At 41.8% G+C, this 26,823-nt stretch overlaps 1 protein-coding gene and 1 long non-coding RNA gene across 4 annotated transcripts in view; one reads left to right on the top strand and one right to left on the bottom strand.

The window, feature by feature from the left end:
* BRCA2 (BRCA2 DNA repair associated) overlaps positions 1–26,823 on the top strand; it is a 584,634-nt gene that overhangs the window by 315,390 nt on the left and 242,421 nt on the right. For all 3 annotated transcript variants that reach the window (XM_069205562.1, XM_069205563.1, XM_069205564.1), the window contains one exon: positions 16,505–16,692. In XM_069205562.1, coding sequence (XP_069061663.1) covers positions 16,505–16,692 — 188 coding nt within the window. The remainder of the gene's footprint in view (positions 1–16,504; positions 16,693–26,823) is intronic.
* Positions 19,814–20,859, bottom strand: LOC138250564 (uncharacterized). Its single transcript, XR_011194987.1, has 2 exons — positions 20,760–20,859; positions 19,814–20,015 (listed from the first exon to the last, which is right to left on the bottom strand). It is a non-coding gene; the product is annotated as an uncharacterized lncRNA (long non-coding RNA).

Genomic DNA, 26,823 nt, shown 5'->3' with positions numbered 1-26,823 from the left:
CTGACATCACCTCTCTAGGCCCTGCTTCCACCGGCAGCTGCAGAGCCTGCCTCTGGGTCCACTCCGTGCATCCCCAAGTTTCCAGAGTGACTCCCACCCAACTACATGAATTTCATGAGACCATAACTTCATTTTTGTGTGGGGGGACCACTCTGGAGTGCCTTCGGGCCCCATGGGTTCGGCAGGTGCTCCCACTGGATTTTTGCTGGTGATTGCCTGCAATCATCACCCTGCTCCTGTGGACACAGATTTCCTTACACAGCACCTCGCCCCGGAGAGTATGGTTGTCCAGGCCACATCACCGGTTAGGGAATCAAAGAGGCTCAATACCTTTGGCAAGAGAATGTTCCCTTCTGCCAGCCTTGCACTGCAGTCCATGTACACTGCATGCCTCTTGGGCCGATACATCCACACAGTTTGAGATTCAGTTGCACTGTGGTCTTGGAGGATCCCCGAGCCATATTGACCCAGACTTCTGCCGATGGCAGGAACGTAGCAAAGTTCACCATTCGCAGAGGAGTGGCTACGACCGACTGGTTAGGCAGAGCGATTGAGTTGTTAGTGGCACTCAGACGCACTGCCTGGTTGAGATCTACTGGCTTTTCAGGGGATGTCCAGGCATCCATTATGGACATGCTATTCAATTGCACCCACTTCTTTGGCAATAAGGCAGATTCTGCACTGGAGTGCATTAAGTATGGCCAGGCCATGGCCCAGTCGCAGGTTCTCTCTATGTCCCCACGTAAACCCCATTTTGCCTTTCACCCCGTTCATTGCTAGAGTAGGGGTTACTAGCTGCGTCCATTCACGACTAGCCATTAAAGGCCTACGGGCTCCCCCAATTCTGCCTTCTGGGACCCAAAGCCAGAGATCTACCCAGTCTGCCCCCCCCCCCCTCCCCACCCCCATGCAGCTGTAGCCTCAAAACCCCTTTAGTTTGTTCTCTTATCATCATGAGCACACAGTGGGCAGCAGGATCTGACTTAATTTGCCCCCACTGGCAGTTTATAACATCGGACAAGTGGGTGCTTCAAATTGTTCACTGCTGTTACTTAGAAGCCCTGCCACCATCCCCAACCGGGCTGACGGAGGAGCACCTCTCCCTGCTCAGTCAGAATGTAAAGGCCATTTTGACCAAAGGAGCCATCAAGAGGGTGCCTGCAACACAAAGTTCATTGTGGCTACTATTCCCACTACTGCCTAAGAAAGATGGAGGCCTTTGCCATATTTTAGACCTCTGCCCTCTCAACTTCTTCCTGAAGATGAAGAATTTCAAGATGCTAACGTTGACTCACATTTTGTCTGCTCTGGATCCTGCAGACTGGATAGTAGCGATGGATTTGCAGGACGCATGCTTACACATCCGTGTCCTGCCTGCCCATAGGCATTACATGTGATTTATAGTGGCCCATGAGCATTTTCAGCTTGCTGTGCTCCCTTGTGGCCTCACCAGTACCCCTGGGATATTCACAAAGGTGATGGTGATGGTTGAAGCATATCTGCAGAGGTCAAGGCTTCCAGTCTTCCCCTGCCTCGACAAATGGCTGTTAAAGGTGGGCTCACCCTTGGTATGAGTCTCTCACCTCCAGACAGCGAGGGACCTTCTGCATTCCCTGAGGGGGTTCACTATAATTGTGCCAAAGCCACACCTGTCACCCTCTCACATGCTTCCTTTTATCAGAGCCATTCTGGACACAGTGCAGTTTTGGGCCAATGCTACGGAGCAGAAAATTGAGGATATTCAGGCTATGGACTTCGATGTTTCAGCCTCTAGCATGGATTTAGGTGAGACTGACTTTGAGGCTTCTGGGCCTCATGGCCCCCTGAATCCTGCTGGTAACACATGCCTGATGGCATATGGGTGGCTCTGGCCCTTACTCTGGCCCTTAGTCCCAGTGTGCACAGCATCAGGTCAATCTCTCCAACCTTGTTATGTATAAGGTATTGTAGGGAACTGCAAAAGATCTGCAGTGGTGGCTGACAAACCATGATTGGGTCAGCAGCAGAGCCCTCTCCAACCCAGACCTAACTGTAGTGACACATGCATCACTCTTGGGTTGGGGTTGCCATCTGAGTGAGGCAGAGAACCAAGAACTCTGGTCTCAGCGGAGTCCCAATTTCACATCAACTTGTCTGAGCTCAGGGCGATCCGACTGGCATTAAAAGCCTTTCTTCTTTCGATCAAAGGGAGGCTGTTTCAGGTTTTCAGACACCACCACCGCCATGTGGTATTGCATCAAACAGGGCTGGTGGGGTTGTGCACTGTTTGTTGAGGCCCTGTGTGGTGACAGTGGTGGGCTAGCGGTCTCAGACTTCGAGTCGAGACCATTTGTCCCAGATCTTCCCCAACTGATAGGAGTATTGCTGAAAAACATCTGCCTCGCGGCCCTTCGTGTCCTGCGGAAATTTTGGTATAGATGCCTCCAAAAGTCTTGAACGAGAACTCTCTATTCTCCTGACATACCTGTAACTATGCTAGCAGCACTGCCGCACGGGGCACCGGGCAGAGGGGGGAGGAGAGTAGTGTAGAAAACTGGATGTTACAGCAGGTGCGAAGATGATGGGTGACTTATACAGAGACGGCGGGCTCCTCCCATTTGATGAATTTCAATATGGAGTTTGACCTTCCGTAGGGCCACTTCCTCCTACACAGTTCAGTCACAGTGGTGGTCCGTCAACACTGGGGAACTGGCCAGCTTGAACCGCAACGTCACAAGGCATGTCATTATGTTGTCCTGTCATCGGGCACCATTAAGGCGGTAACATACATCTACAGGGCAATACGGACTGATATACTGCAGCCTCTGGAGACCCTAAGAGCCCGATGAGAGGAAGATCTTGGGATTCTCATGCCTGACTACAATAGTAGTAGATGTTATATCAAGGAACGTCCCCTGCACCCCTGGGCATTGTTTATTGCACTAGTTCCATACATTTGCAAAACTAAGGTCACCAGTAGATTTCAGGACCTGGATTGCTTGCTTGCAGGTAGGTCGCTCCCCGCTCCGCCTTCCGCACCACCTCCTTTTTTCCATGCGCTCTAGCTTCTTCCCTGCCGCTGCGTCCCTGCGGACCCTCCCGCCTCCCCCCTCATTCTCTCACCGTTCCCTGTTCACTTTTCCCTCCACTGCGTCCCTGCAGCCCCTCCCGCCTCCCCCCTCGTTCTGTCACCGTTCCCTGTTCACTTTTCCCGCCTCTGCATCCCTGCGGCCCCCTCCTGCCTCCCCCCTCGTTCTCTAACCGTTCCCTGTTCACTTTTTCCGCCGCTGCGTCCCTGCGGCCCCTCCCGCCTCCCCCCTCGTTCTCTCACCGTTCCCTGTTCACTTTTCCCGCCACTGCGTCCCTGCGGCCCTTCCCGCCTCCCCCCTCGTTCTCTCACCGTTCCCTGTTCACTTTTCCCGCCGCTGCGGCCCCACCCCCAGCCCTCTCATAGGACGAACCCTCCCGCCTCCCAACTGCCATTCCCACCCTCACCTCCTTTTATGGCAGCCGCTGGCGCGCCAAAGGCGTGCCAAAGGCAAACCCGTCCGCGCATGGACCGTGCCAAGCGCCACCCCCCCCCCCCCCGGTCCGCGAGACCCCTGCGCCTCCAGACAACGCTACACGACCGACCAACTCAACGCCCTCAACCCTGTCCGCCCCACAGCATGCTTCCAGTCCTCACCAAGGAACACCCACGGACCCTTCGCATGCCGCGCCTGCAAATTCACCTGTGATAGAACAAGGAAACCTACAAAGACCGGAACAAACCACCTCCAGTGCATACTCCTCAACACCCGCTCCGCATGCAAGCACGTCATCGAGCTCTGGGACCTGCTCGACTCCACCGCCCCAGACGTAGCCTTCCTGACCGAAACCTGGTGGAACGACTCCTCAGCATTGGACATCGCTATAGCCATCCCGGACGGGTACAAGATCATCCGTAGGGACCGCAACAACGGAATCGGAGGAGGCATAGCCACCGCCCACAAATCCTCCCTCAAGGTCGACACCCACTCTGACGACTCTCTCAAGACCGCCGAACACCTAAACTTCCGCATCCACACCGACCCCAACACCACTCTGAGGAACGCTCATCTACAGACCCCCCGGACCACAAGCACCATTCAGCGAATCCCTCGCCGACCTCACCAGCACCCACGCACTCACCTCAACGGATTACATCCTCCTCGGGGACCTAAATTTCCACCCGGAGAACAACAACAACACCAACTCCACTACTCTGATTGACAACCTCACCAACCACGGCCTCAGACAACTCGTCAACACACCAACCCACACCGCCGGCCACACGCTTGATCCCATCTTCTCCTCAAGCGCCCACGTCACCTTCAACCATACCACCGTACTCCACTGGACCGACCACCACTGCATCCACTTCACCTACAAGAAACGTACCGAGCACCATTGCACCCAACAACCACCCTGCCGATGCTGGAGCAAAGTTACAGAAGACCAGCTTACCAACGCCCTCGTCCAGAACCCACCCCCGACTCCACCGACCCAGACACCGCCGCCAACAACCTCACCCTGTGGATCAACGACTGCGCCAACACCCTTGCGCCACTCAAAAAACCCACCGACAACCAAGCCAGAAGAAAAGCCACCTGGTACACCGACCAGCTCCTAAATTCCAAACACGACTGTCGGAAGCTAAAAAAGGAATGGCTTCTCAAACGCACACCTGACAGCCTCACAGCCCACAAGGACACCACCCGCAAGCACCACCAACTCATCAGCCAAGCCAAACAATCCCACTTCAAAAACCGCCTGGACAACAACACACACGACAGGAAAGAGCTCTTCAGCATCGTGAAAGAACTCTCCAACCCCAGCGCCAACATCAACGACCTCCCTCCATCCCAAGAACTCTGCAACGCTCTGTCCACCTTCTTCCACCGGAAGATCACTGACATCCACAACAGTTTTGACGCCACTCCCACGCCAGACCCTACCCCCGAACACTACACCTGTGCAAACCACCTGACCTCCTGGACCAACGTGAACGACACAGAGACACGCAAGATCATGAACTCCATCCACTCAGGATCTCCGTCAGAACCCTGCCCCCACCACGTATACAACAAAGCCGACTCCACCATCGCCCCCCCCAACTACGGAAGGTCATCAACATCTCCTTCGAAACAGCGACATGGATCCCGACAGAAACAAGAAGAACATTGACACAGGCCCTCGTCAGCAGCAGACTGGACTATGGCAACGCGCTCTACACAGGCATCTCAGCAAAAGACCTACTACTCCTCCAACGCATCCAAAACGCCTCCACCCGACTGATCCTCAACGTACCCCGCCACAGCCACATCTCCCACCACCTGAGAAACCTTCATTGGCTCCCCGTGGACAAAAGGATCACTTTCAAGCTTCTTACCCACGCTCACAAAGCGCTCCACGACACCGGACCAGCCTACCTAAACAACAGACTCAGCTTCTACACCCCCACCCGTCAGCTCCGCTCCTCTAACCTCGCCGTCATCCCCCGCATCCAAAGAAAGACCTCCGGCGGCAGATCCTTCTCATACCTCGCCGCCAAAACCTGGAACACCCTCCCCACCAACCTGCGACAGACTCAAGACCTACTCACCTTCAGAAGACTACTCAAGACCTGGCTCTTCGACCAGTAACACCAGCTAGGGTTTGACGGCCATCTATCATTGCTGACAGATACATTATGTCAAACGTTTCTTACATTGACAGGGACCAACATGGCGTTGGTTCCTGTCAATGTAGAGAGATGTCTGTGGGGCCGGCAGGCATCTCTAAATGTGGCAGGCAGATGTCCTTTGGAATGGTTTAGGTGTAATGTCCTCAGCCATCTTGACAGAGTAAACTCCCTCTTCCAAACTCTAAATCATCCCCATAGTCTTTCAACTTTCTCCCATTTCATACTGGTCATTATAGTAAACAGGGCTTGTGGTAACTGTTTATTTGTTGTTTGGTGTTCCAGCACCAAGATATTGGTGGCGTCTTTAAACTGCATTGCACTATACATTAGCCTTTTATGTATCCAACGTGCAGCCTTTACAGAAGCTAAAACAATGACCTAAAATAGGAGAGACCTTTTGGCTTTACCAGTGTTTGTTCCCTATTAGGGGTTTTGTTGAGTGTAGGTGGGTGAAGCACAGACTATCACAGGGTAAAGTAACATTAGATCTATGACATCAGACACCCCAAACCAGCATCCTGAGTGCATGGGCTACGGTCATACCCACCTTAGAAGGACCAACATTTAGCGAAGTGTATCTCTAACATTTAGCTCACTGTAGCATTCTTGTTGATGAGATGCAGAGCGTTAATGCTTGTTAAGGCTGGGAAAAACATACATACCCTGTTGTTTAACACCTGATACTTATATTTAAGACAAAATCGCCAATAATGTATAATTGATTTTTGGCCCTGAGCAAGTGTCATCTGCAAAACACGTACCGCCGTAGTTAATTTAAAACTGTTTTAATACACTGAAGTGTTAATCCCGGGTTGACCTTGTCCCTAAACCTAGATTTGTTTGAGGTTTCAATTATATAAGGGCTGGATGAGGGTTTATGGGGCTGGAATGGACTCGTTTAGTTCATGTGCAGTGTTTAGCGCGATAGTGTTGTACTTGGCTGATGAAGTTGCTGATTAGAATGAACTATTTGTGAGACGGCAGCAGTTGAAGATAAAGCATCAATATTTCCACATCAGTATTCCCACATCAGGTGGTTGGAGTGGTGGGACGGACCCGGCGCCCCTTTAGAATTTTTGAAAGGGGAGAATGACTGAGGTTTTCTCTAGGGACAGCTACACGTTAGAGTTTCATACTCAGTAGATAAAAGATGTTCGCTGGGTTTGAGTTGTGATGGCCCCCTAAAAGGTATCCCCTGCTCTGCCCCGGTCTGTTGATACTGAAGCAGGTAAGAGGCGGCTCTTAGGATATAAGTACCACAAGTGAACTACATGGTACTGGAAGCCTCCACTTGCACATGGGAGACCTGCCTTTAGGTCTGTCTATTTTCTGGGTGAGGTGAAGTAGATAGGAAAGACAAGGAGCAGAGTGCTCAATTTAATGGTTCATTTTCACCAGAGTATTTAATAGTTTAGTAAAATCATGACCAAGATGTATATGTTTTTCCTAGTTCATGTGAATCTGACAGAATATTTAACAATATGGCTGAGAGAATAAAACAGATATATGCGTGTGAGTTAATTATTGCAAGGATCAGTTAGATTCCTCACAGGGGCAGTGACGACATTGTGTTGAAGTGACCGTTGATAGCCTGGTTTGGAATAAAGAGGAGCATGTAATTTTTTTTTATTTTTTTTAATTTTCTTTATTGGCATTTGTCAATACGAACAAAACAACATTGGCAAGTATGATTCTTGACATGGCATTTAGCAGTATCAGACAGTAGTGCATTTAACAATTTACAATCAGAGTAAGCCCCATCTTTGGTGTAAGGACACTTAGATAGTTGTTTCGGTAGGGCGTGACAAAGCAGCCACTGCAGGGCTATAGAATCATTGTGAGATGTGAGGCCTTTTGTTCTTGGGGGTAGAAGTGTGCATCCCTTATCCAGGCCGCCGGGTAGGAATGTCATGCCCAAGTGTTCTGCCTTCCTTCTTATCTCGTATCAGAGCTTACAGCACATCTCTGGAATACACTTCTGAGTTCAAAGAAGACCTTTATTGTTGTTAATTCTTCCCCACCCACAAGTTCTTGAGGGACGAATTATTAGATTTCAAGCACAAAAGTAGTCACAGCATTAAAACAAAATATATCTCAGTTGCAATGTACACAGCAGGTTATATATTTAATGCAAAGCATATACAATCAAATACTTCACTGTGTAAGGCCTATTTACAGCTTCATCTTTCTGGGGTCTGCAAGTTGATGACTCCGGTCAACTGCGAGAAAGAGATTATCTACCCACACGGGAGACTGGCAACTGGCACCAAGTTCCAGTCCGATGTCAAGCAGATTTGAATCTAAATCTCTGAAGCCCCGAATCATCCTTACAAAAGCGTGCCCCCTCCTCTCAGACTCGGGAAAACTACGCAGGCCTTTGGAGACTGGCCAGATCTCCTAGACTTCTCCTCTTCCCAAGCCTGAGCAGAAAGGAAAACACCAAATGTACTCTCTCTTATCATGTCTAGTCTGCGGTGCGAAGAAAACAGCTTGGTTCATCTTGTGGAAAAACACAGCTTGGAAAAATACAGCTTGGATTCTCAACTGCAATGTCTAACTCCACGTTAAAGGCAATAGGCAGCTATCCTAAATATCAAATGTAATGTCTAATGTCATGTCAAAGCCAATAGGCATCTGAGCTGAATACAAAATGCAATGTCTAATATCATGTCAAAGCCAATAGGCAGCTAAGCTGAATACAAAATGTAATGTCTAATATCATGTCAAAGCCAATAGGCAGCTAAGCTGAATTGTCAAAGCCAATAGGCAGCTGAACTGAATACAGCATGTCAAAGCCAATAGGCAGAATACAGAATGTAATGGTTAATGCAATGTCAAAGCCAATAGGCAGCTAAACTGAACAAAACATATAATGTGCTACTGGTGAACATTGAGCAACTAATATGCGCAGTGGTGAAACACACAGTCATTGGTCAAACACAATGAATAGCATCACACCAAGTGACATCCTCAGCTTGTGTGGTCAAGAGGAAAGTATATAAACAAAGTAATGTCTCACGTGCTATGTCTCATACGGTTAACATATATTTAAAACCGATCACAATAGTTGTACTTAGCAATAGCAACTTCAAATTGAATTTTAGAATTTCAAGAAGACTAACAAACCAGTTAGTAAATTTTATGTATTATAATTATGCACAAATTATATAGAGTCAGTATAACATAAATTCAATAACAAATTCATTCAACATAAATTCATATCCAAATATTTGAATCCATATTATTTCAGTGTATCGTAAATTCAATAGTAAATTCATTAGACATAGGTGCATATCCAATTCTATGAGTCCATGTTGTTTCCCTATTCCAGATATGTATCCAAAGTTCCAAGATCCCAAAATATAATCAATATGGTTCAATCCGATTCAAAATTATCCACATACAATATGTCCGTCCTGTAGTCAGTCAACACGTGTTTCATCCGGGGGGTGCCCCTGGATTTCATCAGGACCTCCTACAATAATGTTATCAAAAAAATAACATTATATAAATTACCACAGATTTAAGATACAGTTCCACAATTATATCATTATTAAATGCATAATGTATGCATTGGAAACCATATATAATTACAATTACTGAAATATTCTATAAATCTTAACTTAGTTATTCCTACTACAAAATGTCATAACATCATCATGTAAACAAGAATTAAGAATTATATTCACTCAAATTGATCAATATAAATATATTCCAAATCTCAATATGCGTGATACCCTAACAAATATTCCAAATAATAGCCTAAAGCATCTCAGTGTAGGTTATATCTATACCACATACCCTACCTGCCTCCACCTGTGAATACTAGTTATATATCTGTGCATCTTACCCTATATAGTGTCTCCTTTTATTACATATATAGTCGAACTTCGTTGATATTGTTACCTACAATAAATATGAATGGAATTTGTGAGGAATATTTAAAAATTAAAGTGATTCAAAGATATAAAGACCTCGTGTAGTCACTTACCCGATTCTTCAATAAACCATAGCGACGCTTAGCGAGTACGCGATAGCGTGTGTCAAAGCCGACACTGCGGAGCTGCAGACGCTTTATGCAGCTACCTTCAACAAAATAGAAATAGGACTATGCTAACCTCGTCCATACACGCGGTAAATATAGAAAACGGACACTATTGATAACACTACAGACCTACGAGATTCTTGTAATTCTAAACTAAAGCTAGATTAAGTGTTTCTAAATTAACCCTTCACTTAAAATTAAAAGAATTTCTACATTCTACTATATGGAGACTATTCCTAAAGATATAATAAATATATAATATTGTTAACAAAAGTATTCAATGTTCCTATATCTATATTTCAAAATTTAACATGTATTGGAGACTTCCCTAAAACTATCCCCACAAATTAATTATTAATCACCTAAAAAGTACTCTAATTCGTAATCTGTATTCAAACCCCTTTCTACGGCTCCTAATTTCAAAATCCATCGCGATTCCATTCTTCTAAGGGCTAATTCCCTATTACCACCACGGGGATTAACTTCGCAGTAGTCAAAACCGAAAAATTTGAATGTCTTATAAATTGTCTGTGCGCTGCATGATTTCATATGACATGCTATAGGATAGCGCTCATCTTGTTGATTTATTGCCCTCCAATGTTCTGAAATTCTAACCTTTAGTGGGCGTATTGTACTGCCTATATAGATTTTATTACATTTACATATAATCATATAGACCACATATCTAGTGTTACAATCTATATGTGATTTAATTGTTATTCTTTTGTCTCTATCATAATCATACTCTTTCAGAGGCTGCCAAGCCCATTTACAGACCGCCCATGAACCACATTTAAAAAAACCTTGGTTCCGCTGATTCAACCAGTCTGGCTTTGTCTTCTCCAATGGGTAACTGGGACTAAGTATATTGCTTAGGGTGTTTCCCCTTCTAAATACTACATCTGGTTTGTTTCCTATAAATTTGTTGAGTGCATGATCCTGAATTAGTAAAGACCAGTGTTTCTTCATACTCCTAATAAGTATTTTGGACTTCTCTGTGTGGTCCAATATAATTCTGATCCTTTGTTCCTTAACTATAGCATTAGTATCCCTCTTATGTATATCCAGACCTAATAAACGTTTGCGTGAGATATTTTTCGCTTTCCGTAATGATTTATTAATCAGAGAGTCTGAGTAACCTCTAGCTCGAAATCTCTGTCCCATATTTTCAATCTCTTCTAAAAATTCTCTATTCAAACTACAATTCCTCCTAGCTCTGATCATTTCTCCAAGTGGTATTGCCTCTATCTGATGTTGTGGATGGGCACTTGTAGCGTGCAATATAGTATTACATGAGGTTGGTTTGCGATATAGTCTGCTTTCTATTTTATGATTTTCTACAAACAGTTCCACATCAAGAAATTCTAATTTAATTTCACTATATTTATGTGTGAATTTAATGTTCACCGTGTTACCATTTAAATATTTACAAAATTTCTCCAGTTCATACACATCTCCTGTCCATATCATGAAACAGTCATCTATGTACCGTCCCCAGTACAATATATGAGTGTGCCAATCTGCTGCACCAGAGCCCCAAATCCAAGTTTCCTCAAACCACCCCATGAACAAATTCGCATAGGATGGCGAAAATTTAGAGCCCATTGCTACGCCCTGTTTTTGCTTATACCATTCTTTTTTAAAAAGAAAGTAGTTGTTATTCAGAATAAGATCGATCATATTAATGATCATCTGCGTATGTTCCATCAAACTAACTGACCTCCTAAATAAAATATGTTCTATGGCTTTCAAACCTATATCATGTTGGATGCTTGTATATAATGCTACCACATCTAATGTGACCATAATCATTCCTGTGTCCCAATAGATATCTGAAAGTATACTAAGGATATGTTTTGTATCCCTAATATAGGAGGGCAAATTACTAACAAATGGTTGTAAAAAGGTATCAACAAATTCTGACAATCTTTCTGTAGGACCGCCTATTCCAGATACAATAGGTCTCCCCGGTGGAAATATTAACTGCTTATGGATCTTAGGCAGTGTATAGATACATGGAAATTTGGGGCGATATACTTGAAGATATGAATATTCATTCTCATCCAACAGCTCCCTTTCCCGCCAATTCTTTAAAAGAATATTAATCTTTCTGGTCAAAATATTGATTGGGTTAAAAGAAAGCTTCTCATAACAGGTCTCATCATTTAATTGTGTGTATATTTCTTGTTCATAGTCTTTCCGGTTCATAATCACAATATTACCACCCTTATCAGCTCTTTTAATAATCAAATCTTCATCCTTTTTGAGGGATTCTAATGCTGTGTACTCCTGATGACTTAGATTTGATGTTCTTAGTTGTGTCTTCTTAGTTTCTAATTTGTTGAGGTCTTTCCATACCATTTTATAAAACATTTCTATGTTATTGTCCGTTGTAAGATTCGGCATCCATGTAGATCTCTGTTTCAGTCCGCTGGTAGTATGCACATTTGAAGGTAGATTTAAGTCTTGCAAAACAGTAGAATAGTTGTCGGGTATTCTTCATAGTCCGTAATAGTCATTAGCGCCACTGTATCATGTACATCCTGAATAGATAAACCACTAAGTAATGGTTTGTTGTGAGAGACTACCTCCACATCTTTAGTACGTATTTCAAAATATTTTTTTAGTTTAAGTTTCCTAATAAATTTATAAAAGAGCTGATAAGGGTGGTAATATTGTGATTATGAACCGGAAAGACTATGAACAAGAAATATACACACAATTAAATGATGAGACCTGTTATGAGAAGCTTTCTTTTAACCCAATCAATATTTTGACCAGAAAGATTAATATTCTTTTAAAGAATTGGCGGGAAAGGGAGCTGTTGGATGAGAATGAATATTCATATCTTCAAGTATATCGCCCCAAATTTCCATGTATCTATACACTGCCTAAGATCCATAAGCAGTTAATACTTCCACCGGGGAGACCTATTGTATCTGGAATAGGCGGTCCTACAGAAAGATTGTCAGAATTTGTTGATACCTTTTTACAACCATTTGTTAGTAATTTGCCCTCCTATATTAGGGATTCAAAACATATCCTTAGTATACTTTCAGATATCTATTGGGACACAGGAATGATTATGGTCACATTAGATGTGGTAGCATTATATACAAGCATCCAACATGATATAGGTTTGAAAGCCATAGAACATATTTTATTTAGGAGGTCAGTTAGTTTGATGGAACATACGCAGATGATCATTAATATGATCGATCTTATTCTGAATAACAACTACTTTCTTTTTAAAAAAGAATGGTATAAGCAAAAACAGGGCGTAGCAATGGGCTCTAAATTTTCGCCATCCTATGCGAATTTGTTCATGGGGTGGTTTGAGGAAACTTGGATTTGGGGCTCTGGTGCAGCAGATTGGCACACTCATATATTGTACTGGGGACGGTACATAGATGACTGTTTCATGATATGGACAGGAGATGTGTATGAACTGGAGAAATTTTGTAAATATTTAAATGGTAACACGGTGAACATTAAATTCACACATAAATATAGTGAAATTAAATTAGAATTTCTTGATGTGGAACTGTTTGTAGAAAATCATAAAATAGAAAGCAGACTATATCGCAAACCAACCTCATGTAATACTATATTGCACGCTACAAGTGCCCATCCACAACATCAGATAGAGGCAATACCACTTGGAGAAATGATCAGAGCTAGGAGGAATTGTAGTTTGAATAGAGAATTTTTAGAAGAGATTGAAAATATGGGACAGAGATTTCGAGCTAGAGGTTACTCAGACTCTCTGATTAATAAATCATTACGGAAAGCGAAAAATATCTCACGCAAACGTTTATTAGGTCTGGATATACATAAGAGGGATACTAATGCTATAGTTAAGGAACAAAGGATCAGAATTATATTGGACCACACAGAGAAGTCCAAAATACTTATTAGGAGTATGAAGAAACACTGGTCTTTACTAATTCAGGATCATGCACTCAACAAATTTATAGGAAACAAACCAGATGTAGTATTTAGAAGGGGAAACACCCTAAGCAATATACTTAGTCCCAGTTACCCATTGGAGAAGACAAAGCCAGACTGGTTGAATCAGCGGAACCAAGGTTTTTTTAAATGTGGTTCATGTGCGGTCTGTAAATGGGCTTGGCAGCCTCTGAAAGAGTATGATTATGATAGAGACAAAAGAATAACAATTAAATCACATATAGATTGTAACACTAGATATGTGGTCTATATGATTATATGTAAATGTAATAAAATCTATATAGGCAGTACAATACGCCCACTAAAGGTTAGAATTTCAGAACATTGGAGGGCAATAAATCAACAAGATGAGCGCTATCCTATAGCATGTCATATGAAATCATGCAGCGCACAGACAATTTATAAGACATTCAAATTTTTCGGTTTTGACTACTGCGAAGTTAATCCCTGTGGTGGTAATAGGGAATTAGCCCTTAGAAGAATGGAATCGCGATGGATTTTGAAATCAGGAGCCGTAGAAAGGGGTTTGAATACAGATTACGAATTAGAGTACTTTTTAGGTGATTAATAATTAATTTGTGGGGATAGTTTTAGGGAAGTCTCCAATACATGTTAAATTTTGAAATATAGATATAGGAACATTGAATACTTTTGTTAACAATATTATATATTTATTATATCTTTAGGAATAGTCTCCATATAGTAGAATGTAGAAATTCTTTTAATTTTAAGTGAAGGGTTAATTTAGAAACACTTAATCTAGCTTTAGTTTAGAATTACAAGAATCTCGTAGGTCTGTAGTGTTATCAATAGTGTCCGTTTTCTATATTTACCGCGTGTATGGACGAGGTTAGCATAGTCCTATTTCTATTTTGTTGAAGGTAGCTGCATAAAGCGTCTGCAGCTCCGCAGTGTCGGCTTTGACACACGCTATCGCGTACTCGCTAAGCGTCGCTATGGTTTATTGAAGAATCGGGTAAGTGACTACACGAGGTCTTTATATCTTTGAATCACTTTAATTTTTAAATATTCCTCACAAATTCCATTCATATTTATTGTAGGTAACAATATCAACGAAGTTCGACTATATATGTAATAAAAGGAGACACTATATAGGGTAAGATGCACAGATATATAACTAGTATTCACAGGTGGAGGCAGGTAGGGTATGTGGTATAGATATAACCTACACTGAGATGCTTTAGGCTATTATTTGGAATATTTGTTAGGGTATCACGCATATTGAGATTTGGAATATATTTATATTGATCAATTTGAGTGAATATAATTCTTAATTCTTGTTTACATGATGATGTTATGACATTTTGTAGTAGGAATAACTAAGTTAAGATTTATAGAATATTTCAGTAATTGTAATTATATATGGTTTCCAATGCATACATTATGCATTTAATAATGATATAATTGTGGAACTGTATCTTAAATCTGTGGTAATTTATATAATGTTATTTTTTTGATAACATTATTGTAGGAGGTCCTGATGAAATCCAGGGGCACCCCCCGGATGAAACACGTGTTGACTGACTACAGGACGGACATATTGTATGTGGATAATTTTGAATCGGATTGAACCATATTGATTATATTTTGGGATCTTGGAACTTTGGATACATATCTGGAATAGGGAAACAACATGGACTCATAGAATTGGATATGCACCTATGTCTAATGAATTTACTATTGAATTTACGATACACTGAAATAATATGGATTCAAATATTTGGATATGAATTTATGTTGAATGAATTTGTTATTGAATTTATGTTATACTGACTCTATATAATTTGTGCATAATTATAATACATAAAATTTACTAACTGGTTTGTTAGTCTTCTTGAAATTCTAAAATTCAATTTGAAGTTGCTATTGCTAAGTACAACTATTGTGATCGGTTTTAAATATATGTTAACCGTATGAGACATAGCACGTGAGCCATTACTTTGTTTATATGTTATAGGTAACTTATGTTACCAGTTGAGGTATTTGGAGGGGTTAACCTTAGTTTTAGGCTCCGTGCATCTAGATAGTATTAATATATGTAATTAGAAGGTAGGAGCGCCATTCACTATCTTGTCTTAACCCCCTTCTTAACCTATATCAAGAGGAAAGTAGTTAGGGTCCCCAGATATCTTTGGGGCAAGACCTCGGAGGCATTAGTTCCCAGTAGTTGGTTAGTTGCTCTTGACAATAAACCATATCACCCAGCCACAGCCTGACGGAGGGCAGCGGTTTCCTACCCCAGTGCATTGCCACCCTGCACTTGACCAGGAGGAGAAGCATGGCAGTCAAGTGGCATTGTGCTTTGGAGATGTCCTTGACATATCCTAGGAGGCCCACCAAGAGCGTGAAGGGAGAGGAATGTTCAGTTATCTTTTGAATGGTCTGAGAAAATGTCTGACCAAAATGCCCCAACCCTGGGGCAGAGCCTGGCCAGGTGAAGACAGGACGCTGTGGCATAATGACAGCGCTGGCAGCTCGAATCCTGGGCCCGCTCCATTTCAATAAGCTGCAGAGGGTGCAGTACAGCCAGTGTCAAATCTTAAAGTGGGAGAATGTAATGGTTGATGGTGAGCCCTAACAAACCCACAGTGTGGTTGAATGTAGGTGCCTCGTAAGCTGAGTTCTCACAAAACAGTCATTGAAAATAACGTATGTAAGCATGGTTTCTCACACAGCCGTTACTATGCCATGGCGGGAGATGGGGGGAGGGCGGGAGTATTGCATTATTACAAATAATTCTCACAGTTAAATTTGCGATTATGTTTTTCCCTGTTTTTTTTTTATAGTTGCACATGTTTGGTGTACTGAAAAACAACATTGGGATAAACAGTGAAAATGCAGAATCCTTTAAGTTTGACTGCCTGGATCATTTTTCAAAGGATCTTCTTTTTGCTGGCCATGGGATACAAATCGCTGATGGAGGATGGCTCATACCAACAGATACTCACAAGGCAGGAAAAGAAGAACTTTACAGGTAGGAGACAAATGCTGGTTATGTTTAAATTCTTCATTACTTCCCTTTTACCACTTGGTAATAAGTTTAATAAAAAAAAATCCACCAACAATTGGAGAAATATAATTCATAGTCAGGGTTATATGGATTGATTTATAGTAACTATAATAAATAGGGTTCTGCAATCCCTGTATAAAAACCTTTCTCCAGTTTCTTTATAATCAGCAACATGTGACACACCCTACTGCCTACTATATAGAAATGTCAGAACTCAACTGTAATAACTTTTTACAATTGAGTTCTGATATCATAATGCTTCCTGCCAGCAGTCCTGGAGAAAGGCAGGGCAGGTTATGGAGTATAATTAAAGCAGCTGTGTGAGGAAATGGAGTGTATTGGATGGTGTGGTTTTGCAATTTCTCCGTGTAATACACTTCCCAGCCCCTATGGGTGCAGTAGGATTCATCTGTAAAACCCTCTGCTCAACCCTGGGAAGCTGTAGCGCCTGAGCAGCAAGGTGTACACAAAGTGTTAAGCATTTAAACAGCACCAAAACTATTGTAGATGAAATCGACACTACACTCAAGAAATCCAACACCAATTTATAACAAAATAGAGTATTTTTTAATAAGAATTTAGAAGCTAGGATGAAAAAGATAAACCAGAGGGTTCCTAGGATATAGAGTTTACAAGCAATAATAAATCAGTGCAGTTTCACTCAACCGCAAACAAGCCTTAGCAGAGTCAATAAATTGGACACTTGGAAACTTTTTCAAGGAAAACTTAGGTAAATGTCACTACTGTCATTTAGAAGTACTTGAGGTGACCAACTCCGCCAGGGAGATAGTCAGGGGGACCAAAAAGATCCTCAAGAACCGTCCTTCAGCTTTTCAAGGCAACTTTTTTGTGTTGCAATGGATTCCTATGGAATGGTCCTGATGCACGGGATGAAGGATGATGAAGATGCTCTAGGGATGCTGTGGATGCAGCACATCGTCAAGGGTTTTCCTGCAGGGTTTACTTGGTCCACAAAGTTGGGGAGGAGGCCCTGTTTGCAGGGTCGACGTCCCACAAAGTCCTCACCATTCTGGTTGAAGTCCAGTCACTGTCACCGGTCAGTCCTTCCAGAGTTGATAACTCACCTTCTGAGGGTCTCAGCAACTCTCCGACAGCACTTCATAGTTTAGCCGTCTCATGTGCAAGTCTGTGCTTCAAATCTTGGTCCTTGGTGCTGTGCAGTGGTGGTAGCGGCTCAAAGGCTTTGGGCTACCAGCTTCCCTTAGCAAGCTTCTTCAGCTATTGTGCCTCTGTCCTGTGAACAAGCAGCTAGTCAACTGTCCCTTAGAGCTTCTTCGCTTTACTGGGCTCTGGAGACAACTCCTTCTTTGAGCATGACATGACAGGCACAGGCCCTCTCTAAAGTTACTTAATGGCACAAGTTATAGTTTCTTCAGATCAGTATAACCAGTAAATTTCTATCTTTTTGTGTGTGTAAAATGCCAAACTAACTATAGCGTCCCTGTAACCTTAGATTTTTTTGGGGGGAATTTCTATAAATATTTCATGCAATGTAATGTATTACCCATGGGTTGGGGGGGAGGGTATGGTGTGGGAGATTTTCTTTTTTTCCTCATTGGGCTTCTGATCGGTGAATCCATTTTGAATTTACACTAAGCGTCGCACTCTGTGCTGCAGTGGATCCGCGGATAGGCCAAGAAAAAAAATTGGGCAAATTATTTTTGCCAATGAGAGGTCCCTCAGAGACCCCTTAATGAGTCGTATTGGGTCAGGATACCTTTATAATGATCCCTTATGTGCGTTTTTAGTTATATTTTCTCCCCGAGGATCCATTCAAGAAACAAAATGGCAACCAGGCAATAGGGGCCTTGCTTTTTGCCCGGATCCGCGGGTACCCTCCAATGTGTGAAGAACCTGCTTCTTAAATATCTGTATATTTTTTCCTTCAATAACACCAAAACTAGAGAACAGACTTACACCAAATTACAAAAAGGGCTCTTTCTAGACCAAGATCTACCTTTCTACAAACTTTGTTGTAATTACATTCAGCCGGTCGGGCTGTAGTTGTGTGTAAAAACTGCAAATTCCCCTGTGACTATTGCATGAGGAAAAAGCGCTTTGAGCTCCCCCTCCCTTTTTCTCAGCCCCTGCTTGACCAAGCACCCTGAATCTTTCCAGACAGCAGCTGAAGTATCTGGTACACTACTTTTGAAAAATTTTCAACAATTTGCCAAACACCGCCAAAGTTATTAGCAAAACAAAAAATGCTTTGTCTGTGGGAAAAGTTGGTTCTAACCTTAACTACCTACTGGCTATCACCAGAAGTCTTTTTTTTGTCTGTCTGTCTGTATGTTTCTCTGTCTAACAGAGACTTCTGGCTGCAGATTATTTACCTTAGAAATTCCCCAGGCATCAGATTGGACCTAGAAATTCTTGAGTAGAACGCCTGCATGCCGGTAGGTGGCGTCGTTGGGTTCCACGTTGAAAGTGACGGCAGGATGCCCATATAGGCTCCACCACAGTGCGCTGACACAGTTCCTTTCTTTCCGCACCAGTCCGTACAGATCTGGAGAGGTTTACCCCCAGTTAATTTTTGACTGACTTTTTTTTAAACTTCTTGTCAAAACTATTTTTGACAAATTTTTTCTCATGGTGTGCTAGGCATGTCTCCTAAAAAAAAAAAAATATATTAATTTTAAAACGGAGTTTCAAAGCCTGTGTGGTCTGGCAGATGTCTGTGAAGGATCCACACTTGTTTTGTTTGTACTGATTGGAACAGGACCATGATTCCCAAGACCTGCAAGGGATGTTGCACCATGAATCCAAAGGCACTGCAAGAACGTTCCCTGAAGCTCCCCACCACCGGGTGACCGTACAACTTTTTAATTCCTGATCACACCGACTGTCCCGGGACCGCTCGCGGAGCCGCTACCAACGACTCTTGTATGTGCAACTGATTGTAACCTAGCTGATGGGGTGAAATGTTAGGGTTAAATAGGCGCTCAGGATCCGAAATCGCACAAATTAAGATAAGAAATGAGGGGTGCCTACACAAGGGAGAACACCCATCCCCTCAAGGTTCAGAAAACCCAACAAACAGGTAATGCAGTGTGTGGCACTCCACTCACGGAAAATCAAAATATTTATAAGTAGTTTTAGAGAAACAAATAATACATTTTAATACAATTTTAAATTGTCCAAACAAAACCAAACATAAATTAAGAATCCACAGCAATTAGAAATCCATCCGTGGTAATACAATTTCAGCCAACACGTGTTTCGTCATGGGAAAATCCTTTTTTAAATCCCGAACGACTTCTTCAGGGCTATAAATTGTAAACATATTGACAAAAATTAGGAACCAAAATGCTCGAACTTAATGGTTGAACAATGTAACAAAGGAACCCAAATTCAAACCAATGTGGAAGTCTCATATAAAAGAGACCCTATTGTGATAACTCACTTTAATATTAATTAAACCACAAGGTGAGAGACCCAGATAAAATTATACTAAAGTGCTCCCCCAGAAAGCACACTCAAATCTTATATCCTACCAACCTCCATCAAAACTACTCAACAGTGGCATCATGCACCTCCAATTTAGTGCCAAAACACCCTTGTGTCAACACATTTCTTTATAGACCTATTAATAATACCTCTTATTTAAACAATTCCTGGGTAGTCCATTATTTGTTATCCGTTATTTGATCTAATGGCGTGTATATTTCTCATTACATGGTGAACTATCCAGATCTAACACAAGAACAAAAAAGCAGAAGGACATAATATAATTAGATTTCACCCAATGTAAAAAGAAAATGCCAACATTAGATGAACACTTATTCACAGATGTGAATTTCACCGTGCCCCCGTGTAAGGTACCTGACGTCCAGCATCCAGAAGTAATAATGTATATTCAATTTTGTTGTACACTCATCCTTTATATTATACTGTGAATAAATTAAAAAATGCTCTCTAAATAACAAATGTATAAAGAAACAGAGCTCTGATTAATGCTACTGGACACACATAATTTTCAAGGAAACCAAAATCCATACCCAACTGCTCACCTCATATTTGTAATGTCTTTTCAAACCGGCGTTGTCCAGCATACGAAAACGCCGTAGCGCGAGTACGTGTCTCTACTGTGTCCCGCGATCCAACCCGGAAGTTAAATACACTTCCGGGGAAACCATAAGACGCTACTGAGCACAATAGAGAAAGGACTACTCTCTATGCGAGTGCGCGTCTCTACTGTGTCACACGACCCAAAACGGAAGTTAGATACGCTCCCGGGGCAACCATACAAAGCTCCCATGAGAAATAGAAAGCAGACTATTCTCCATTGCTATTCAATCGGACTAAATCGCACTATACATAGTCCCATGTAAATATCCATATACTTAAATACGGACCCAACTGAAGGAACAGACAGGATTCAATCCATCAACAGTATAAAGGAGAAAACCGCAAACATCAACCAATCAAAAAAAAGCCATAAATCTATATTGCATTAACGGTACAGTCAGATAGATACCACCCGAGACCAAAGAGTAGATGACGTTGGTGCAACTGATTGGCCCAAGCTCTGCAATTCACTTCTCCACTCCACGTTTCCAAGATCCTTAATTAATAATACCTTTAATTTATGGAGGTATTGCCACTTTATGTGTGAGCTTGGGCAAACATTCCTTTTCTGTGGAGTGGCTCCCTATGTAACTGTGCACCACTCTACCGCTCTAGGGCTGGTTTCTCCTCCTTCATCTTAGGCTAGCCTTTCACATGCCTCACACGTATGGCTGCGCCTCTGGGCTGGGAGAGAATACAGTGGCTGAAAGGTGGTCATCCATAAGAGCACGGGGTGGGGTTGAAGGACCTGCAGGTGGTGCGGATCTCATGCACTGATATCTCCTGACCTCACCGTGGTACGTTATTAATAGGACCGCTGAGCAAGGTCGGATTCTGCTTTGTGTCAAAATGTGCGTTCTTGACAAACATCTAGTTGCTTCACCACAGTTAACTTTTGCTTTACTCAAGTGGCAGGTTTTACTTTCTGCCACAGAATAATGACAATATGAAGTCTGCGGCACTGGAAAGTGGCAAATTTCGGGGTTAGTGGTACAGTATACTCCTGATGTAATTCTGTGGAGAAAAAAAATAACCTGGAGCACGATTGGGGCACGTAGAGGAGCGGGGGTACCAGCAGATGAGATAATGTATGAGTGGACTACTTTTGTAAGTAGTCCACATCCACAAAATGAAGTGGGTTCATGACGACATGGTTGAACAACCATCAGCCACTGCATAATGACAACTGAACCTCTGGAGCCATGGCTCAAATGATCTGTCCGAAAGCTCCTTTCTGCATGAGTATATATATTTATGTGGTATGGTATCCTTTCTGGTGTGTGTTATGTGATGAAGTTGAGGCTCTCGCAAGTCAGCTAAAGCTGTCTCTAAGCGAAACCTACAGTGGATTCAAATCCAGTAGTCAAAAATATGTTGTAAAGAGGTTCATAAAATCAGTTTTCCTATTTTACATAAAACATTAATAATCAGACATAGTCCAAATCCAGCAAAGAGTCTGCTTTACTACTGCTGTTCACAATACAGAAAATCGTTCAGTGGTTTGTCCATCCCTTACTTGATTTTTCATAAAGGTTTGTTTCCTGTGAAAGTTAAAAATCTCAAACTGGACTTTTTCTGAAAGACTTTGTTTTCTATGTCTGTTAAACATATCACAGTCAATTGTATTGACTGCGATATATTGACCAGGGTATACCCTCTTGGCATTGAAAGGATTTGTGCACTGAAGCGAGCCAGGTTATTTACACAGAATGAGAAATCGCTTACAGGGCTTTTTAAAAATAAAAAGATGGCCTGCAAGATTTCAAGAGGAAAGAGCTGGGTACTCCACATCATAGCTGGCCATGCCGTAAAAGTATGTTCAGTAGCAAAGATCTTTAAAAAAAAAAAAAATGCCACACTATTAACATAACAATGTAGTTGGACTGAGGACTCCTTAACGTGTAATACTCGTTTAACTGGTGAGACTTTCCTGTTCTCAGTTTCTGTTAGCTTGAAATAAGAGGGTTTTTTGAGGGGTTTTTTTTTTTTCGTGTTTTCCAATGTTTTCAAAAAGTGTAAGTCTTTTTTATTGCGTTTATTCTTTTTTTGCTCCAAGGAAAATAATGGGGATGGTGGTTTTCCACTGCTCATAAAGAAATTTTATTTTATTTCCCTCTTTATTCATAATGTCAATTATACTTCCCTTCTCTTCTCACCCCCCCCCCCAACTCCTTTCTTTGTTATCCCTTAGCTGAAATTGCTTTTGCAATTAACTTCATTTTTTACCTTACTGTCTTTCTAATTTCTCACTAGTCGAGTGTGCAGAAATTAACCTTTGATTGCACTTCATTAGGATCTGATTGTGGTAGGTAAAAGGTTAACGGTGGGCATATAAAACACTTTCTGCTGCTATGTACTGTAGACAAATAGCAAAAATCAGGCAAAAGAAGAGTTCCTATTTAGAACATGATATGTTGTAGGGTGCTCCGTGCTCAGTTATTGCAAGCCTGTATCACAGTGTCATGTTCATTGTCTCGAGATACCAAGAAAGAACTGAACTAATAGATGTATTATCACTTTTTTGTCCACTTATCACTTCAGAAAGAACACTTTCCCCTCCTTTCTTTGCTCAAGGCATTCTGGGAGATCCATACCTTACTCTCGTCCTAGTTTAAACGAATTTCTATATAAAGTATATTTCTCTAGCAAACTGCCAGAGTATTTTCAAGAGAAAATCAGGTGTACTCATTGTGAAGCCCTCAATTTATTTATGCTGCTCCTTTAGTCAACCACTGCTTAACCTGCTTCCACATTTTGGCATCCCTCTTGTTGTGGGTTTTCAGCTCTAAATTTAGAATGTATAATATTGAACTCAACCATTCTTCATATGCTAGAGGCTTTGTACGTAATCCTGTTTCTGCATATGTCTCATCTGGCTCGGAATATCAGATAAATGCTTTGTTTTTTTCAATAGTGAGGAAAGCATATCAGCATCTACAGGTACACCAAAATAATTATAAAAGTGCTTACCTTGACTTTGTGACCTTATACCTCTTTTGTTACTTTGCTCACTTTATTTCAATAGAGTTGTATCTCCGGGCAGTGCACAAACATGTAGCTTGTGAGCTTTTTTCATTCCACACTTATTATACTTCCAGATCATTTCCTTTCCAGTTGTTGACAGCTTCATAAGTGTCGGTCTCTGTGTAAAGTTAACAAATGATTCTTCCTAGGTGAAGCAGCTCTGACTGTTTTATAGAGAAACCACAGATACTTGTAATAGGTTTTCCTGCTAGAGCGTTGTCAAGTCTTTTCCCCATAAATTTCCAGGTATTTTGAAAACTCCATCTGCCTCATCTATTATCAGCCAGTACAATATCACTGTTTCTTTTGATACCAGTTATTCAGCTGGTAATATTTATAATTTGATAACTATCCCTTTTTATTTAATTTGTTTTTATTTTTCAGTTCTTCTCACAAGAGTATTATTCCACCTAGAAACAACTGCCCCCATCTATTGCTCCCATCTATTCTTAATGGGTTTCCAAGTTTACCTGTCATACAGTCTGGCTTGCCTTATGGATCCCAGATCAAGGCAAATTCACTAAAATAATGTATTCCCTCTATCTTTCTTGTATCTGCCCACATCCTCGCTGACGTCTTTCTTGAAAAATGTATTGTTCCAAATGTTTACAAGAAATGTGAGCCTCCTTGCTTTATATCTTTTGTTATAGTCCCCAGCATTCATCCTATCTCAGGCTAGACTGTTGTTGTTCTTACCAATATGCAGTTTTTCACCTGAAAAGCCCAACAGTAGTATTGGAAATTAGGGATAGTCAGCCTTCCTTTTTATCCTTTTTTTCGCAATTTGTTCCAGAAGCTTCTCTCCCCCATGGATGCCCATGTAAACGGTGTTACCTTCTCGTACAGTGTTTGTAAAGACTACTTCTTATATGTCAAGGGTGTGGAATTAAATAAAAAAAAGTGAATTTTGGCAAAATTGACATTTTAATCAGGTTAGCTCGATGGCTTATTGTTAGTGGGTCACCCATTTTCTTAATCATTTCTTAATTTTTCTGTTTTCTCAAAATTGAGTATCCTGATTCTTCACCAACTTCCTGAATTACTTGGTTTATATTGAGGAGGGAATTTATGTTGAACATATATATACCATTAAGGCATCTGCATGCAATGGTACCTTCCTTTCCCACCGTTACATGGAAAATGGTCAATCCTATTTTTATATCTTAAACTCTTAGCCTATGGTTCTATATGAAGATTAAATAATAAGGGTGGATAGTGGACGTCCTTGCCCTTGTACCTCTCGCAATATGAATATGAGCTGTAAGATTACCATTCTGTAATATCCTAGCTCTCAGTTCACTATACATTTGTTGAATTGTTCTACAAATGTTCTCCAAAATTATTGGCTTAGGACAGCCCCCAGATATTCCCAATTAACTCTGTCAAATGCTTTGGTTGCGTTGAACGTTAGCACCGCTAGGTCTTTATTGTATGTTACTGTCATATCAAGCACTCCAATCAACCCATATGTCAGTTCCGGCAAGTATCTCCACTGAAGAAAACCCTTTTGGTCTTTATGAATCAACACAGCTATTACCTTGCTTAATCTTTACTTTGTACTTGTAAAAATGTTATAATCTCATTTTAACAGGAACACTAATCAATATGACTCACACTCCCTCACTCTTATCTGAGTTTAAAATCACATTAATAGTAGCTTCTTTCCAATTCGACTGTAGCAGTGTTCAGTTTAACTATATTAAATGAAACTATTTGTGCCATATTGGCATAATATTTTCCTCTAACACTTGATATAGCTCACTATTCGGCCCTTCTGCCTTACCTTTTTTACATCTCCTAACTGCTTCTGTTATCTCCTCTTGCTGGATCTCTTGATTTAGCTCTGATGTATCTGTTGCACTTAGGCCCTCATTATGAGTTTGGCAGGCGGAAAAGGCCGCCCGCCAAACTCCCGCAGTCAGGTCACCGCACTGCTTCCTGTGGCCCCTTTTACGAGTTTTTCACTGGGTCAGCAGACGGAAACAGAGGAAACGGCCCACAACATTGATGCCAGCTCGTAATCGAGCCGGCGGCAATGTTGCGGTGCATAGGTTGCAACAATAGCGAAAAGCGTGACGCAGCTGTCCATGGGGGCTTCTGGACTGCCCATGTCAAGCGCATGGTCAGTACAGGGGCACCCATGTTGCCCCCCTGCATCCCATCTCCGCCAGCTTTTACATGGCGGTGTCCCTCACATACATCTCCCTTATAGCACACTTTGCCTTAACTACTTTCATCTTCCTTGCTAGCAATTTACTGCAGTTTTCACCGTACTTAGTGTGCTAATAAATGAACTTCCCATCTTGTTTGTATCCTCTGTTCCCGGATGCTTTCTAATTCTCTATTTAGATCCTGTACTATTTCTATACCAGTTTTTATGGTTTCCTCCAATGAGGGATCCCTTAGACACTTCCACGTTTTCCAACTCTTCCTCAAAGTTTGCACACTCCTTTTTAAACTCTGTTTTTATGGCAAGCTATCCTCTCATTTCTTCCGTTTATGTAATCCTTAAAAGCATCCTACACCATTTTTACTGGCGCTTTGCCTGTATCCATACTAAAAAAAAACAGCTCTGTATACCTTTTTACCATTCAACTGTGTCTTGATCCAATAGTACTTTCATATGTCCATTTCTATATTTCTTTCCTTACATTGATGACTAACAGAACTGCCGGATGCTCAAATAGATGTACTAGATGTGTCTTATATCTCTGACCTCCTCCATAGTATCCTGATCAGTTAAAATAAAAATTGATTCTTGACAGGTGCCCATATTTCTTATTACGAAATGTATCCCCAGTCTTCACTCTTCATATGTCATACAGTCCCATATCTTTTCGCATCATTCTAACATATGCATATGTCTTGTGAAAATGTATTACTTGCCTTTTGGATGACTAGTCCAGTGTGTTGTCAAGAAGCACACTAAAATCTCCACCCACTATTATTGGTGTTGTATGTTTCAGTAGCTCTAAAACCAAT

This window comes from Pleurodeles waltl, chromosome 8 (assembly GCF_031143425.1).
Source record: "Pleurodeles waltl isolate 20211129_DDA chromosome 8, aPleWal1.hap1.20221129, whole genome shotgun sequence".
NCBI classification, from domain to species: domain Eukaryota; kingdom Metazoa; phylum Chordata; class Amphibia; order Caudata; family Salamandridae; genus Pleurodeles; species Pleurodeles waltl.
Note: the sequence above shows the minus strand (reverse complement) of the source record. Positions and strands in the feature narration are given on the sequence as shown.